The sequence below is a fragment of the Cygnus atratus genome, chromosome 4, assembly GCF_013377495.2.
Source record: "Cygnus atratus isolate AKBS03 ecotype Queensland, Australia chromosome 4, CAtr_DNAZoo_HiC_assembly, whole genome shotgun sequence".
Classification (NCBI taxonomy): Eukaryota; Metazoa; Chordata; class Aves; order Anseriformes; family Anatidae; genus Cygnus; species Cygnus atratus.
In genome coordinates, this window is record NC_066365.1 from 61,888,019 (window position 1) to 61,905,240 (window position 17,222).

The 17,222-nt window shown below is 36.2% G+C and overlaps 1 protein-coding gene across 4 annotated transcripts in view; it reads left to right on the plus strand.

Annotated features, from left to right (window-relative positions):
* PROM1 (prominin 1) overlaps positions 1–16,957 on the plus strand; it is a 55,589-nt gene extending 38,632 nt beyond the window's left edge. For 2 of the 4 annotated variants that reach the window (XM_035568988.1, XM_035568987.1), the window contains 15 exons: positions 257–416; positions 1,514–1,666; positions 2,537–2,660; positions 3,090–3,193; positions 3,591–3,675; positions 4,682–4,828; positions 5,086–5,157; positions 8,827–8,919; positions 10,086–10,139; positions 11,069–11,149; positions 11,228–11,296; positions 11,839–11,931; positions 13,381–13,496; positions 14,575–14,643; positions 16,939–16,957. In XM_035568988.1, coding sequence (XP_035424881.1) covers positions 257–416; positions 1,514–1,666; positions 2,537–2,660; positions 3,090–3,193; positions 3,591–3,675; positions 4,682–4,828; positions 5,086–5,157; positions 8,827–8,919; positions 10,086–10,139; positions 11,069–11,149; positions 11,228–11,296; positions 11,839–11,931; positions 13,381–13,496; positions 14,575–14,643; positions 16,939–16,957 — 1,439 coding nt within the window. The remainder of the gene's footprint in view (positions 1–256; positions 417–1,513; positions 1,667–2,536; positions 2,661–3,089; positions 3,194–3,590; positions 3,676–4,681; positions 4,829–5,085; positions 5,158–8,826; positions 8,920–10,085; positions 10,140–11,068; positions 11,150–11,227; positions 11,297–11,838; positions 11,932–13,380; positions 13,497–14,574; positions 14,644–16,938) is intronic. The other 2 variants (XM_035568989.1, XM_035568990.1) reach the window with 1 other exon arrangement.
* Positions 16,958–17,222: the final 265 nt, after the last annotated feature.

Here is a 17,222-nt window from a genome sequence, read left to right on the forward strand (position 1 = left end):
GGAAAGAAAGCTCTGGCTCGACATCTACATCTTTCATCATTAAACTGAATGCTAAAAATAAAGTGTGTGTTTTAAAATGCCATTGCGTTTGTTTGAAGCTAAATGCTTTTGTTGCTTGCTTGTCTTTTCCTCACGCTTGTCTTCATGGCTTGCCTTGTTACATGTGCAAAAAGGCTTAATAGTGTTTTATAATGCATAGATGGAATGTAAATTTATTCTATTAATCTGTAATAATGTAACACATTTATTCTTTTAGATATCAAAAATGTGCTGGAATCCATTGGTTCAAATATCAGCAGCTTCACAAAAACTCTCCCTGTTCAGAAGATTTTAGCAGATTTGACAATATATCTTACACAGAGTGAAGCATATGTTCAAGATTACTTTCCAGTAGTGGAGCAGTACGATTTTTACAGGTATGAACATGTTAAATAGGAAGTAAGGCAGAAATGAAGTCCTACCTACTGTTAATGCTGCATAATATTTTAATGTTCTGTAAGGGCATCTATTAATGATGACGACAGTGAAACCAAGATGCTATAAAGCAACTTTTCATTACTGGCATTTTGGTTAAAAGCCCTGTCCAAAATCGCAGCTAACCGAGCTGGGTGCTGTTCCAGTGCAGAGCAAGTGGTGGTTTCTACTCTGCAGGCCTTCGAATCTTTTTCAGAAAGGGTAGATGTCAGAAGATGTAATGCATAAGGAAACAGTTTAACCCCAATGCTGGGGTGACTTCTTTATTTGGGGCGTCTTTTTGTTGAGTTGCAGGTAAGTTGTAAGAGCATAGGGACACAGGGGCCCTGGAGCCAATGCCTTTTTATTGCAGGCCTTTCCAATGCAGAGTAGTAATAGCAGAGATTTTGCTTTACACCTAGTAAATCTTTGTGCATTTATGCCTGTTCCTACTGATGTAATACTTGTCCTTGTGAATGCATGGGTCAATTACACTTTGAGAAAATGTATTTTTTCTATTACATATTCTTTCTAATTGAGACCTATATGACTTCTGTAATTGAATAATAATCTCATTTTGCAGCACAAAGCTTTTTATTTCATACTGTTTACTTTGTCTAGTTTTTACTGCAGTCCTTAAGCTCATCAAGTCCTCCCTACATTTTGACATTTCAATTGACCCATTCAGTTCAAAAATTCAGTTGCTTCTTGAACAAATTGCTGTTTGACTTGGTGGAGTGTGGAGTTTGACTAGTTGTTTGCTCCACCTGGAGTCTTTAAAACTTCAGTACAGGCCACCTGCAGTTGCTGGACCTTGGAATACTGTATTGTAATGTTTGTTTATTCCCCAACCCTTCAGTAGCGGATGTCTGTAATCCAAAAGTGATTGGGTTCTGGCTCAAAATATATGCTGGTGAAAAAAAGTTTTTTCATTGCTGACGTTTGTTGCTCAGCCAGAACCACAAATGGGCCATTAGGAATATAGTATTGCCCAAAGTGTTCTGCAGGTCTCTAGTATGTTGTTTGCATGCTAACCAAGCACTTTGGCTTTATTCCTTAGGTGGCTGGGTTGTCTCATTCTCTGCTGCATGGTGGTCTTGATTGTGGTCTTCTACTATCTTGGATTGCTATGTGGAACCTGTGGTTATGATAAACACGCTTCTCCAACAACCAGGGGCTGCATTTCCAACACTGGAGGAAACTTTCTTATGGCGTAAGTTTCGCTTATTTATGAAAAACAAAATACAAACAGATACCTGTAGAAGGTGGTTTTTTTTTTTTTAATTGATTTTGAAGAACATATGTATGAAGAGGATTTTTGTTACAAATTTATATGTGCTGAAAAAAATTAGAGCATAAATATTTACTTAATATACTTCCACTGAGGCACTTAGGCTTTGGGTTGCACTTTCATTGAGGATCACAGCTGAAGATAAAAGCTCTGAATCTGCTCCTGTAAAGTGAGTATGTAGTTAGTGAATATCCGTGTAAGCCTATTCGGAAACTGCAGAATAAGAGAACTGGGTCAAATAATTGGAAGTGTAAATTGAATTTGTAGGTGTTTTTCTAAATATATTTATGTGCTTGCTCAAAAGAAAAAAGCTATACGAGGTGGTGAGAAACATGATTTACTCAGACCAAGTTTTCTCAGGTTTCGGGGTGCTGTTAGAAGTTCCCAGTAGGGGTTTAATATAATTTCTGTTGTATGCAGGAGAAGATTGCATCTGTAATCTATCTAAAACTTTTTTGAGAATACAAAGCTAGAGATTTGAATTTATAAAAGAATGTTGTGTGCTTTTGTGGCTCCTAACTCTTAAAGGAGTTTGCATGCCAACTGTAAATGTGTCTCCCCACTTTAGCTGAACTTTAACTGTAAAAACTGAAAACTTACAGGACCTAAACATATAGGAGATTTCAGACTGCAAGAACATTGTTGTAAATGGAAGTATTTTGGCCATCTACTAGGTCATCATTTGTCCATCTGCGCTCTCTGCAAATGCTATAGCTGCTAATTGTTGGTTTCACTGTTACCCAAAGTATGTATATTTTCTTCTTGAAAACTTACTCTAATTTTTTTTTTCAGTGGCGTCGGATTCAGCTTTCTTTTCTCCTGGGTGCTGATGATTGTAGTGGTGCTCACTTTTGTCACGGGTGGAAATGTAGAAAAACTGGTCTGTGAGCCCTTTGAAGATAAAACTTTATTCAAGGTGAAGTTATTCAAATTCGAGTTATTAAACAATGAATAGAATCCCTGTGAGTCTTAATGGTCTTGTCAGTTATTCATAACTTATTATTTCTTATGGGACACCTCAAGTGAGTTTGGATCTGTTTTTACTTTCCATTTGCACATTGAATAGAGACATTGATCCTTTCTTGGTTTAATTGGCTTTGCAGTGTAAATACTGCATGCCTGTCTTCCTTTGGAGATATATTTTTCTGCAGTTCAGCGTTTCTTGGGGACATGGAGCTTTAATATTCACTTTCTACACCAGAGAGGTTGAATCTACTGCTCTGCTTGTTTTTCCATCAGTGCGTGATAAGCTTAGATGTGGGTATGTGTCAAAAGATCACACATGAATATATTCATGAATTGAAAACATAGGCTTATGGTAACATCACTGAATTTTGTCTCCTAGGTTTTGGATACTCCCTACTTACTAAATCAGCACTGGAAAAACTATCTTTCTGGCATGCTCTTTAAAAATCCAAATATTAATTTGACTTTTGAAAAAGTGTACAGGTATGTAAAGTTATGGTCAAGATTGAATTCCATTTATACATAGTTTTTGTGTTATCTTACAGGCTTCGTATTTCAAGCATACACAGAAATCTCACATATTCACAAAGACAACATTGATTTTCTTGTGTATCACTAGTAAAAATGATTTTCTTCTATCAATGAGTTACTAGGGATAATTTTAACGTAATATTGCATAACACTAGCTCTTTGCAAAGCTTATCTTTGAGACCATCAGAAGTTATTACTTACTTTCTTATAGATGAAGCTTCAAAGAACGTAGCCAGAACTTTTTTAAAAGACTGATTTTCCTAAAATATGATAACATCATTAATCATTCTCTTAATGTTTTGTCTCCAAGGCGGCGTTCAGGCTGATGTATGTATTTTTATTTTTATAGTGATTGCAAGGAAAACAAAGGAATTTATACTTCCCTTCACCTAGAGCACCTGTTCAATATCAATGAATTTCTAAATATCAGTATGGTAAGTAAAGAAAATAAGAGTGGGTTCTTGTATATTTTTGAAGGCTGGGGACATGTTTGCTCTTGAACGCAGTATAGCATGTCTGGGTTTTAAGGAGTATTGGATTTTATGTACAGTACATTCTGCGAGGAGGCACGAGCTGTCCAAACTAATTTGAAAGAAAGAAATATATTTGCAAATAAGATGTTCTTTATCAGTCTTAGTCAAAAACCTTGGAAGGTTTTGTGATGTGCTTTTTTATGGGTGCAGATAATAATGTTTTTAATTTTGAAACTTGCATAGAAGGTCTAGCATTTTCCAAAGGCTGCTTATGGTGTATAATGAGGGTCTTGTTCTTTTACATAAATGCCTTTCTTGCTCTGTTTTCTTCTGATTCCAATCAGAATTATGTTGGTCTTGTATACAATGTGCTATGCTCCTAAGAATGTTTCCAATTTTGGAGGTAAGGAGAAGGGATAAGATAAAATCCTTTCAGTTAAGCTGTAATAACACACAACAGTACTGTCACTGCATGACTGTACTAATGTTTCGCTTACCTGTAATCCTGACCTGCATTACTGCAACACTTAGGGGATCCTGCATTACTGCAGTCCTTAGGGGATTCTGCCAGGCATTGTACCCACACTAAGTAGATATGGTCCCTGCTCCAATTAATATATGATTAAAATGGACAGGGAAGATTGACTAAAAGGAAAAATGTGTCTGAGCTTCCACAATGGTGGAGGCTGGGGAGGGAGAAGTAATTCATTGGTATGAAAGATGCACAGGTGGTCTAGAACATGGCGTAGCCAGACTGTGTGGGTACTGCAGGGAAGGGGAGAACGTTACCTGGATTCTGACAAGGTTAATTGAACTGACCAGATGTTGACAATGAAGTTGTTTGCGTGCTTCTTCATAGAAGTGATGAGTCAGCAAAAGGCAGATGGTGCTATATGAGGGGAGGGGTATAGAAGACTCTGCCCTGAATGCAAACTACTTTTGTGTTTTAATTCGTTTCTATTCTCAGTATACAGAAGATGTAGCACTTCGAATTGAACATATTCAGATAAATCTCAGCAAAATCATTCTGCTGGATGAAATAGGGAAGGAGAATCTTCTGAATTTCAGCTCTTCGGGAATAGATGGGATAAACTTTGGAGCATATTTAACAGAGGTGAGACTGTAGTAATCTAGGGACACGGCTGGAACACAGCTTAAGCTGAAATGTTTCTTTAGCAATGGGAAAACTAGAGGAAAAATCTGCTTTTGTGTGGAAGGAGAAGTAGAGCAAAAGTACTTCAGAAGTTAAGCACTTCAGTAAACATTTGAAGAAATAAAGGATGGACAGAGTAGGTGGTGTGATTAAGTGCAGTCTGTTTGTGCAATAACAACATACTCTTTTCTTTCTGAATTGTTCATATCTTGTTTTAGATCAATAAAAGTGTAACCAAGGTTGATCTTCTGTCATTTGCTAATGACTTAGAAGCAAGAGCAGACCAGCTGGTAAGTTTAACTTATCAATATAATAATACATAAAATTTGTCATTGTAGTATTATATAAGTATGTATAGCCAAATATTTAGACTTTCCATGGGAAAGTTCTTGTACTTCAGACACACACACATGGTGCATTGTCACATAAGGAAAAACTTCAAAAAACAATGTATGTGAGCTGTATTTTAGAGATTACTAATTCTTGATTTTTGTATGTTAGCAGTTCTACAACTTCTGCTTTGGAAGTGTACTTTGTTAAACAGCAAACTAAGAAATCAACGTGCCTGCTAACTCCGTTGTAGTGTTTCCTGTGATGCTGTCTACATTTTAGGGTCCCAGTTAGAAGAAATGTTGCTTGGATCATGATGGATTTGAGTGGGTTTTCTTTCACTTAGTGTTCAGAAGATTTTGCAATTAGCAATAAAATGAATACTGAGGCAGCTCGTAAGGCTTCTGTTGGGAGCTGGTGCTCCACTGAGGGGGAAGAATGCACAAAAGAGGTCCTATCTGCTCTGTAGGGCTTGTTCAATGTAGATACACTGACACTGGTCAAAGGCTGGAACTACAACGAATGAATCTGCAGAATGACACAGCTGTGTTAACAGCTAAACTAACTAAATAATCAAGTGATGTGTTTGGATGTATGTCAAGGTCACTTTCTATTTAATTTCAAAGTGGGAGTCAGTTTGGACACTAGATTGCTTTGCTGTCACCTAAGACATTGCTGCATTGTGGCACAGGAGAGAGTTATGCTGCACATTTACTACGGTCATTTGTATCACAAAAGGACACAGCAGCAGAGTGAGACCATGCTGGTTGGAATTTATCAAATTTTCATCCTTCCTCCAGCGAGAGGGCAGCACTGGTAGAAGTTGCTGGTATGTTTACTCCAGCTTTTTGCAAAAATTGATCACACCTGTTCCTTATTTTTTTTTTTAATGCCAGACCTGTACTCATGTGGGGGGTAGTCTGCCCACGTTTTTTTGTATTGTGGCTATCATCCTCTTTAAGCACAGTGGGTGAGTCACACTTGGTCTGTTTGCTCATTTAGGTTGTCTGCTGACTTGGACAGATACCAATAGCTTTGGCCACACTTCACTTCCATTTTCAGTTTTTTCTCTACCATTTTGAAGGTTGTACAGTTGGAGAGTTTTTGTTTTGGGGGCTATTTTCTAAGTGAAAGCTGAGGTTCTTCAACATGCTATATCTTAATAGAATTGCCTCTGAGATTTCTCTTTAAAGGTACATTTTGCATAGCTCCGTAAAGGAAAATCTACTGTGCAGGTAGATTGTTTTTTCATTGTTTTTTTTGTAGCAGAATCTAAAGGAAGCATTGGAAGTGAGAATCGATCAGGCTGAGTAATTTCTTCATATAAAAGACAAAGAAAAATACAATATTAAATGTGTTCCCTCTCAGAGTGTATGTATTTAGTTCTTTCTTGCTATACAGTGTAATATATAAAGTGACTAAACGAAAAAACAACACAATACAACATATTAGATTGTTACAAAATTGATGGTGGTTTCCAAGGGTATTTTATAATTCTGCTTTATTATCGTGATAGCTCTTACAGCTTACAGGAACAATCAATTAAAGAATAAATTAAAAACTTTTGGAATTAATTAACTTTGAGTGTATAGATTGCATTTTCTGGCACCTTGCGCAAAATTAAATACACATTTTAACACTGCAAAAAAGGAAACTAAAAAAAAAAAAACTTGCATCAAACCAAGGGGTCATGCTGTGGAGGAGGGAGCAATGTTGCCCACAGACATTATTAGGTAAGTGGATCCAGCTTGTCAGCACAAAGCATGCTGAAGCTGCTCTGTAGCCTTACCGACAGTATCGAGCACCCTTATCTCTTAGAACAGAAAACATGAAATGACTGCTCACACGAACACTTCTCAGGAAGCGAACGTGTGTTTGAGCATCAAAGCCTTCTGGCCATACAGCTAAAAATGATGGTCTTTTGCTGTTTGGCTTTACAGTATGTATATTTCTTAGTATTTAGTCATTATACCTGTAAATTGGGTAAAGGTGTCAAGGGTTTGTTTTCCTTCTCGTTTGGAAAGAGGATCACAAGACAGAACAGAGTCCCTGGCAGACTGCTGTCAAAAGAATAGGCAAAGCTGGAAAAAGCTGCAGGGGGACCTAGAAAAATGTTGCAGAAGTATGCACCCCAAAGATAAAACTGGCTTTTAAAAGGCATAGGTCTAACCAGGAAAATGTCTTCCTACTTTTCACCAGGATGGTTCTCTCAGATTGGATGGCAGCAGTGGAGAGGAACAAGTACTGTGAGAGATGCATTGCCATTCTCAATTACAGTGCTGCACTGGGATTTGTTCTCTTTTCCAGTGTAGACGCTGTTGTAATAGGCATTGCAGAAAAAGTAATTTCCACTGTACAGAAGCAGAGAAGCAAAATTCGTACAGCCATTCGCACTGTCATTTGTTCCTTCTGGTATTTGACTAGCATGTCTTTTCATGAGATAATCTAATTTTGACAAAGTATGTTTTCGACGAAATGAAATGATGGCCCTTCCTATTCTCTATTTGCCAGTACAGTAAAAAGTATCTGCAGTTTTTCTCAGTAGAAAGTTGTACTGTTAGGGTACCCCAAATAAAACATCTTGAAACCCCGTTTCCTGAATGAGGTCTCATCTCTACACGAGCCTGGGCTTGCGTTTAGGGTAGCTCTTCTTGCAAACCCAGCAGTTTCTGAGTCCTTATAACTGTATCCTGTGGAAATGGGCCTGTAGGTACCTATGTTCCCCAAGGGCAGCAGTCCCAAAATAGGAAAAGAAGTTTCATAGGAGGAAAGGCAAGCAAGCCTGCTAACTGAAAGTGGTGTTGGGGTAACAGTGGATTGAATGATGTGAAAGCAGAGAAATCTGATTTCCTTTGAGAAAACAGGTTTAGGTCTATGTTTTGTCTTGGACTAAAATTCTTCTACTTCTGAAATGGAGTTAGCAGTGTGCGTTCAGGGAACCAGTTGGTTTTGCCACCAAGAGGAAATAGAAAATGATTTCATTCTCCGAAATACATTGAATTTTCATGGCATTTTGCAAGTGTGAGCTCCAGGTGGGTATCCAGGCTTTAAAATCAGGGCACAAGCTGACCTTTTGACTGAAATTTGGAAGCCACTAAAAGGAAAAATAGCTTTCACAGACTCATTTCCAGCTTACCGACTGAAAATGTTGAAACTTCAGTGTCCTTCAGAAAGCAGATGACTAGTGGCTGTGTCCACGCTGCAAACAGCAAAAGTATTTGAGCCTCTGTAAATGAGAAATGCTCGTTCCAGAGGAGGGCACCCCTGCACCAGGGACGTGCCGGAGGAGAGGAGAGTAGCAAGGGGTGTGCTCCCTCTTCTGTATTTAAACTAACTTAGTGTGCTCTGTGAAAATTTTCCATTAAATCTGCTGATAATGTTACAGCCAGAGAAGCAGTTTAATATATATGTTTTGGTTACTGAGGTTTGAATTATTAATATGGCGATTTTTTTTTTTTCCCTCCTTGCGTTGAGGATTTCAGTTTGCCATGGCCTGTTGTTAGCATCAGCTGCCCTGCAGTTTATAATGTCTAATTCTCATTGTGGCTCTTTTTTTTTTTTTTTTTTTTTTGCTTTATTTGAAAGCTTTGAAAGTATTGAACAATACTACATAATTTCCTTTTTTGCAGCCAAAAGGAGCACTGGAAAATGCCTTAAAAGGACATGCAAACAATATTCGGATGATTCATAACCAGCAAGTTGTTCCACTAGAGCAAGCTATGGTAAAATATTAAAGCAATATTAAAACATATATGTAAAAAATGAATCTCTGAATCTTGAATACAATTTAGAAAGCTGAACTTGCTAGTATATATGCACAAGTTACTTTTGTATTGTCACGGAAGATTAATCTGGTTAAAGTCTGTATTTAATAAACAGTTCTCATACGTGGGATGCTACTACTTTATAATACTGCCTAAAAAATACTGCCTGAAATCATGGCCCCATTTTTTCCAATTTATATTTGTGGTTATATGTGAATAAAAGAGGAAACAGGGAAGAACTTTCCAGAATTCTAATCCTAAATCACCCATTTTCTTTTTTCCTTATCATTTGTCTTGAGTAATAAATGTAGTTATGACTTTCACACATTTCATGGAGTCAGCAACCACTTAACAGTACTGGAATTGAAGCTGTGACAGTCGTAGTTAGAGCCAAAGAAAAATATTTTCTGTTGATGCTGTTAAAGATGTGAAAAGGCTTCTTCTGACTGTTTGTTTTCCAGACACTGATTTGTATCAAGCTGTGAATTTCGTACATGCTAGCTATTGTTTTTTCCTCTACATAACTTGAAGACTTTTATTTTATCTTAGCATCAGATAAAGTATTTCTGCCCCTGTCAAAACCCTCATAAAAAAGCACTAGGCCTCTGATTCTATGCTGTTCTTTCTAATTAACTCCTAATAATTCTCATCTCTTTTTCCTTTTACAAAACTGACTGTCAAGAAATATGTTAAAGCTAGGGTAAGTGCTTTTTCCCTTCTGAAACTGCACAATATACAAATATTGTATATTTGTATATACAATAATACCACAAAATACAAAGCTGTACTCTGAACACCCAGTTCCAATTTTCTGTTCTCTCTTTCTTCCCCCAAATAAATCTTTCCCAGTTTATTGTTACTAATTTGAGTTAATTTGAAGTCTTCTAGTACACAGTTTATAGCTACTTAGTGCTGTTGGTGAAATACTGAATCACCAACATGAATGGTTAAAAACACAATATATTTGTTTTAAGTTAATACAACTGTTGTTACTACATAAAATGTGATATGTTATATTAGAAACAAAATCATCTATACAAAATTGAAGCACACATATAGTGTTGAAACAAGTAGGCTCTTACCTCTAGTGATGACTTATCTTTTTTTTCCCTGTTTTCTACTAGAGCACTTTAAATCAGAGCATTAGGCTTCTGAAGAGGACATCATCTGAACTTATGGTAAGGTTTTCTTTCTGGCAACAGAAGCATTTTAATGTGTTTTAAATCCATTTGCCACATATACAGGACATATTTTCAATACAGCTTTTACTATTTCTGGCTGTCCTGTTATTAGGAAGAGGTTGTAGTGCAGTGAGGTAGTAAAAAGGTCTTAGATATCTCTGCTCAGCTTTTTCTGTGTTGCCGTTCCCTTCCTTTTAGAGGAGGAGGAAAAAAAAAGAATCTTTTTTAAAATATGAATTCCAAACTTAATTATCAGGTGGTAAAATAAACTTGAGTAAAGTTCCATGTATAGTGCTATTCATGCTAGTAAAAATGTAGCCTTTTTTTTTTTTTTCTAGAGTCACTGAAAGCAAAACTTGGAGGTGGGGAACAACCAAGAAACAAAACTCGAAAATACAACCGAGACAAGAGCTTTGTGATTCACATTCTTAACCAGCTCATGTCCAATGTCCAGCTCCAACTGGGCCCTGTCTCTTTAGCGTTGTAGTCCTTACCTTCCTGCTTCTGCAGCATCAGCCAAACACTGTGAGGCTGTGGCTGTGTAGAAGCTTATCCAGGGCGGCCAGTTTCCTCTTCAAGTAGCAGCTACTGCCTGCACCATACTGAGACCAGGAGATGAAAGTATCTCTACTCTTAAGACAACAAAAATGGAAGAGAAAGGTGGTCTAGTATATAAACTTGTTATATAGGTTCCAGGAGAAGTTGCCATTCATACCTAAAAGAGGAAGGAAGCAGTAGTAGTGAAAGTTTTTTGTCAGGTGGTCATGAATCCTTAGGCAGAACATAATTGCATAATTTGTCCGGTGTTCACAAGACAATGTTACGGATTTATCAAGAGAATAGGTTATCACATACAGTGGCTGCGGAACCACTGTAACAGCTTGAAAGGGATTTATTTATATTAAACACCTTTTCTTCCCCTCCAGGTTAAGGTGAAAAATGTCATTAGCGCTGTTAATGCTGCCCAGCTTCTCATAAACAACAATGCTTCTCTAGTTATTGTCCAGGTAAGTTTTATCTGATTTAAGTACATTCATTTAACGTATCATGGAGATAGAGGTTCACTTACTTTTGTCTGTTTTTAGGAAACAAAAAAGTACATGGACACCATAGTTGGCTACTTCGAGCAATACATTGATTGGGTGAAAGAGTCGGTAAGGTGCATTTGCTTCATTGAGTGAAGCTGCTTTTGAAACCAAAAAGGAGCTAAATAGTAATAACAGAAAAATTACGTTGATTGTATGTTTTGTAATTTCAATTTGTAAGATATTTGTGCTCAGTAGGAAGGAGCAAACTTGTCTTCTGTAAATAATTTTGTATGAAGTAGAATTGAAAGGATGAGTAGTATTGATTGGAATAAAATGCCAATTTAGTATACTTTTTTTTTTCCAGGGCTAGCCCGAAATCTACCATTTGTGCTAATGTTGTACTGAGCATGCTTAGTTTAAAATGGTATCATTAGCATCTCATTTTTATTCTTCTTTCTTTAGCTGCAGTCTTTGAGAAATTGAGTTGATGTTTTAAAGATTTATGTTCATTTGATAGCACATCCCACTGGAATTTAATGTGAATTTGGAGAGGGGGAGAGAGAACAATTTAGTAAGTGGTAGCTGTTTACTAAAGCTGTAGGAAATTTTTTGAGGTTCTTATTTGAATCTGTTAGGTAATTCAAACTGTTTTCTTTAATGTTTTTCAGATTGCCATGGAGGTAGCAGCATGCAAGCCTATTGCCAATGTGATAGATACAGCAGTAGATATATTTTTATGCAGCTATGTAACTGATTCTGTGGTAAGAAATCTTAATCTGTTTCTCAAAATTGGGGCATCAAGTCAGAAATTTTTTTGAATAAAAATCTGCATTCAGTTATTCTGGCTAGACCATTCAGAAGTGTGACAATAAAGGATCACATCCAAAGTTATTCAAGGAAAAATGTTCTAATCTGTATCAGCCAGTGCTGAACTTGTTTTATGTTTCCATTAAACTTAGGCTTCTGTTAGCAAGAATGTTGTAAAATCAACTTTTCTGAGTAAATTTTTTTCAAACTTAAATTGTGAAATAAATGCACTACTACTAATTTGGAATCTAAATTTTGGAAAGGATGGGTTTCAGCTTGCATCATTCCGAACCTCCTTGAAATAGAAAAGCATAAAAATCTGAAGTTTTTAGCAGTAACCATTTCTAACTCAAGATGGAGGGGGAGAGAGAGAGAAATATTGAGGAAAAAATTTCTCAAGTATCGTTTCTAGAATCTAGAATTTACCTGAATGAGGTAAATGGATTTTTTTATCATTTGACTTGTAGCAGACTGAATCGTTCTTGCTCAGTGGAGACTGAGCATGACTTGCAGCAGTATGCAAGGGCAGCATTGGCTTTTTTGTCTTGCAAGAGAGCTTGTAGAGAGGGCAGCATATATTAAAAATAAAATAACCTACCACATGCATGGAAATAACCTAAAACATCTCCTAGCTACTATTTGTCTGTACCACAATTTCAGCTGGGTAACAGTCACACTAATTGTAAGTGTATGTAACCAGTCAAAGCTACTCTGACCTTGATAATGCCATAAAATTTTCTAACTTGCCAGAATCATGTTGTACACATGGATTGTCTTGTAAGTTACAGAGCTTCTGGGCTTTGAGAAGCAACTAAGCTTCTAGTGGTAGATGGATCGTGGTTTTTGTGATGATAGAACCTATCTGAGTCACATACAAGTCAGAATGCCTCCAGGCGATACAAATCAAATTTGAAAAATCATCATTCTAACATCTGATGATAACTCAGCTCATCTGTGTGATAATACAAGTAGTTATGCAAGCAGGTTGCAGCTAACAAGTTAAAATGCACATTGAGAAAGTGCTGGAAACTCAGATTTTTGCAAGAACCACAGATACTAATTTAAAATAGCAAGAAAAGGGGAAAAATGTCGCTCGTAAATTAATGCTGAGAGACAAAATTACTTTCTGGCTCAAGGCTGACTAAGTTAAAATAACTACTTAAGACATTATGCATGTGTGAATTTCAGAATTTGAGCATCTCTGGACAGTCTTCTGTTTGGTTACATCTGTAAGATAGTGGTGTTCTTACTTTAGTTCACATCGACTGTGGAGAATAGCTTATCCTGTTCCATGCTAGTATAAGGAGCTTCAGTGCAGAGACCTCTTAAACTAGTTTCTAATGAGTCTTTTAGTAACCGTGCTCTGTGATCTTTTTTTTTTCCTGGATTTTGTTTCATTTCAGAATACCTTCTGGTTTGGTTTGGGAGGCTCTTCAATATTTTTAATTCCTGCCATAATTTTTGCTGTAAAACTCTCCAAATACTATCGTAGAATGGATACAGAGGATGTGTATGATGAGTAAGTATATACTCCTAGTCAAGCTAAATGGCAAATGGGTTTAAATGTTTTTTCTGGTGTCTCACATGAAGGTGCTATAATCCTTAAATCTTCTGTCTATCAGATTAGCAATGCACGTTTTTGAGAAATACTGCAGGTTTGGGTTGGTGCCTGCAAAGTGCTTCATGCAGGTAGACTTTGGCAAATTTAAATTGCCGTGACTCTGTAGATACTGCGAGCTCTGACTTTAAGAGGTGACTTCAGAATGAGGTCTTCAGAGCTTTATGTGCAGCCTTTATATAAATATCTTCGTGTGCAACTGATTAAGCTTTTCTAAATTATCTGTTTAGGTGAACTGTGCTTTGTAATCTCCTTGAAGTAACTACTTGCTTCCTTACTGTCTTAGTTATTCCTAACCAATGTTTCCTTTTTCAATTGCAGTTCCTCTGTCTCAGGGACTTGGCATTTTACTTTATGATAACTGTTCTTACATATTTTCCCATCAGTTTTGGTTTTACTACTTTCTTTTCTGCTCTTTGTTTTACTCATTCTTCAGTTAGCCTGTGCACTGCATTTCTCAAATTTCACACTGATAATTTTTCATTACACATTCAGAAATCAGTAGAGCAGAAACAGGCATGTACAGCTAAAGTTAATCACTTATTTTACTGTCTAGTTAATGACTCCTCCTTTTTTATGTTTTTTAGTGTCGAAACTATACCCATGAAAAAGTAAGACATTTTTGCTGGTATTTGGTAAAATTATTTTATTCAGGTGGGAGGGTTTCTATTTTTAATATAACTTGTTACTTCAACAGAGGTAACACGTTTTGTTTCACTAGACTTTATATTAGAGTATCCAACTCAACAGGAATATCTTAATAACTAGTTTTTGGAGAATATTAAAATACAAAAAGTGTAAAGTTATACTTATTCCATAGCTCCTAACTGTTACAAAGGAAAAGTTATCTTCTACTGTACAAAAACAGTTTATCTTTGCATATAAGACCATCGTCCATGTACATGTCTTGGAAGCCATACTGTACATAGTGCATCTTGTAGTTAACATGGTCTTTTTTGGTGTATTTATTTTATTACAGTACAGAAAATGGTAATAATGGTTATCATAAAGAGCATTTATATGGTATACACAATCCTGTTATTACAAGGTAAACCAAGTCTGAAACTGCATGCCTTCATGTCCTTGCTTAATCTAATATATTAATCACCTATCTAATTTTCTGCACGTTTTGAAGTGAATCACTTAATAATTTGTTTCTTGCATGATTATTCACTATAACAAATGCCATATGATTTATATTTCTTAAATGTTCTTTACATAATAAATATTGTAATCTCCAGCAACGTAACAAAGGAATTGCCTAAATTTGGACGTAAAATCCAGATAATTAGGTATTTATCTAGCACAATGGGTTGTCCTAAATTAGTAAACATACTAAAATATTTTGATAGCAGGTGAAAGTGATAGGGTGGGATGCATTCTTGCTCCTGATTTTTTTTTTTGGTCTGTAATGAGTGTGTCTTTTTTATATTATCTAGGACAGAAGCAGGTGCAACTTTACAAACTGATTAATTAGTGTATGTTCTTCCTATGCAATGCATGGAACACAAAAGCTAAATTTTATAAAATCAGCTCTTACTTCTGATCATCCTAAATTCTAATGAGGAGCTTTAGAGACTCTGCAAATAAGCATAGCATTTAACTGCTCATTTGCTCTGTCACCAGAATAAGTGTGCTTATATTACATTTTTTTAGATGATGCAGTGAAGAGCTTTTGCTGTGCAAAAGGCAGATGATCCAGGATATGCAGAAAACATGAAGAGATTAAATGGCTGTTTCCGCATGGGTAGAGTTAGGGTAACATCACAGAACAAGAAATTTAAGTTAGATTTAAAAGGCAGGAGACTTGTGTTCTTTTCTGTCTCCAACTCTTGTGTTGTAAGACCTTAGCTAGTTGTGAGACTTTCAGTTTCTGTATGGATAACATAGGGTGTCCTACAACTCTAATATTAATGTTTTGCAAGATATGAGTTGCTTAAGGAAGGCTGTAGTCTGTAATTAAGATATGTAGCTCTCCGTGCCTTAACTTACAACTACATGACTGAAAATACAGGCTGAGTGCTGGCAGACAAATCGGATAGCATTGTTCTTTCAATGATTAAATACCAAGAAAGCTGAAAGTTTGCAAATCTTGCCAGATTTTGTGGCTGCATCAGCTGTATATTATTGTTTGTTATAACTGTATTGGACAGTAATTACTTAGTGACCAAATTTGTTTTCCACTTTTCCTTCTAAAGTAAGTATTTATATATAACAATGTTTTCAGTGACATGATCAGGGTTGTCATGATCTGTGCTGCAGTTTAAGGATTCCCTAAATAAATCTACAAGGTATCTAATTCAAAACTAATCTCCACTGGCACATCTAAGAACTCTATTTCAGGACTTTTGATATTTTACATAAGAGGAAACTAATAATTGCTCAGGCCTTAGAAGTCCCTTTCTGATCTTTGAATCTTTAACATGAATGTTAATAATCTTGAAGTTTAGAGCATGTTTTTCATGATATTTCAGGAACTGATTAATAGTTAATACAGTGTTCCTGAATAAGCTAAAAATTAACATAAAAGAATCTTTTAAAGCCACTAGTTCAGTTCTGACTTCCTTTTTCTAAATTTTAATAGTTACTCAAAATAGCCTTCCATAATATGGTGTAAGAATTCTGTTCGAAGCAATACTTTCTTCTGAAGAGTTAACTGAAATCATTTGAAAAACTGCTGATTATGTTAGATACATGCATTGGGTTCCTTAGTCCAGGATTCTCATACGAGTAGGGTCTTATTCTTCAGGGTCTTATTTATTTTTAAGTGATCCTTGCTTTTCCTGCAAGGGTTTTAGACGCTCTGGGAGATCTGACTGTGAATGGATCTCTGTACACCTGCACTTTTGCATAGTTTTCTTTGGGAACCAGCTGGATTGTTTTGCTAAAAGGAGATGCAAATCTCTCTATAAATATGAGACATGTAAATACAAGTAGGAGATCCATGAGGTGTGTTTACACTTATATAGATACCTCACATAGAGGTGATACACACGTTAAAGCAAGTGTTAAAGGCATAAATAACCTCAAATGCAGACACCACTTTGGGAGAGTAAAATTGGAGGCTGGATTAGGCTCTTCAAAGAAGGCTGGTGTTGAATTGGTAACCCAAGCATTTCTTTCTATCCTAAAACAAAGGTAAGAGGAGAGGTTGGTGGAGTAAACCAGAAAACTATTTTCTCTTGCTTGAAAAATTCTTCATTAAATAAGTGGAAGTTTGAGAGAGGTTTTGTGCCGAATGAGCCTGTCTCACCTTATAGCTAGACACTCTGTTTCTGTTCTGCTTGTGGACAAAAGAAAGTTATGATTCTGATTTGTGTTGTTTGTTTGCTTTTTTGTATAGCTCTGTGGAACAGTGGTAACAGATACTGGAAACTTTAAGGGGTAAGCAATAAGCTTTTAAAGTCAATTCTAGACCTACTACTACTTTCCTATTTTTAAGACTATTTTGCTTTCAGTAACATGAATTCTGTAAGATTTAAAAATAACTTTAAAAACCTATTGAACCATATTTGTGTTCATATGAAAATCTGTGCCTTCATTCTGGTTAAATTACATTAGAATTGTGTCTTCATCAAGTTTTCCTGAATTGTTTTTGTGATTATTTCCAGGCTATAGAAATGAGGC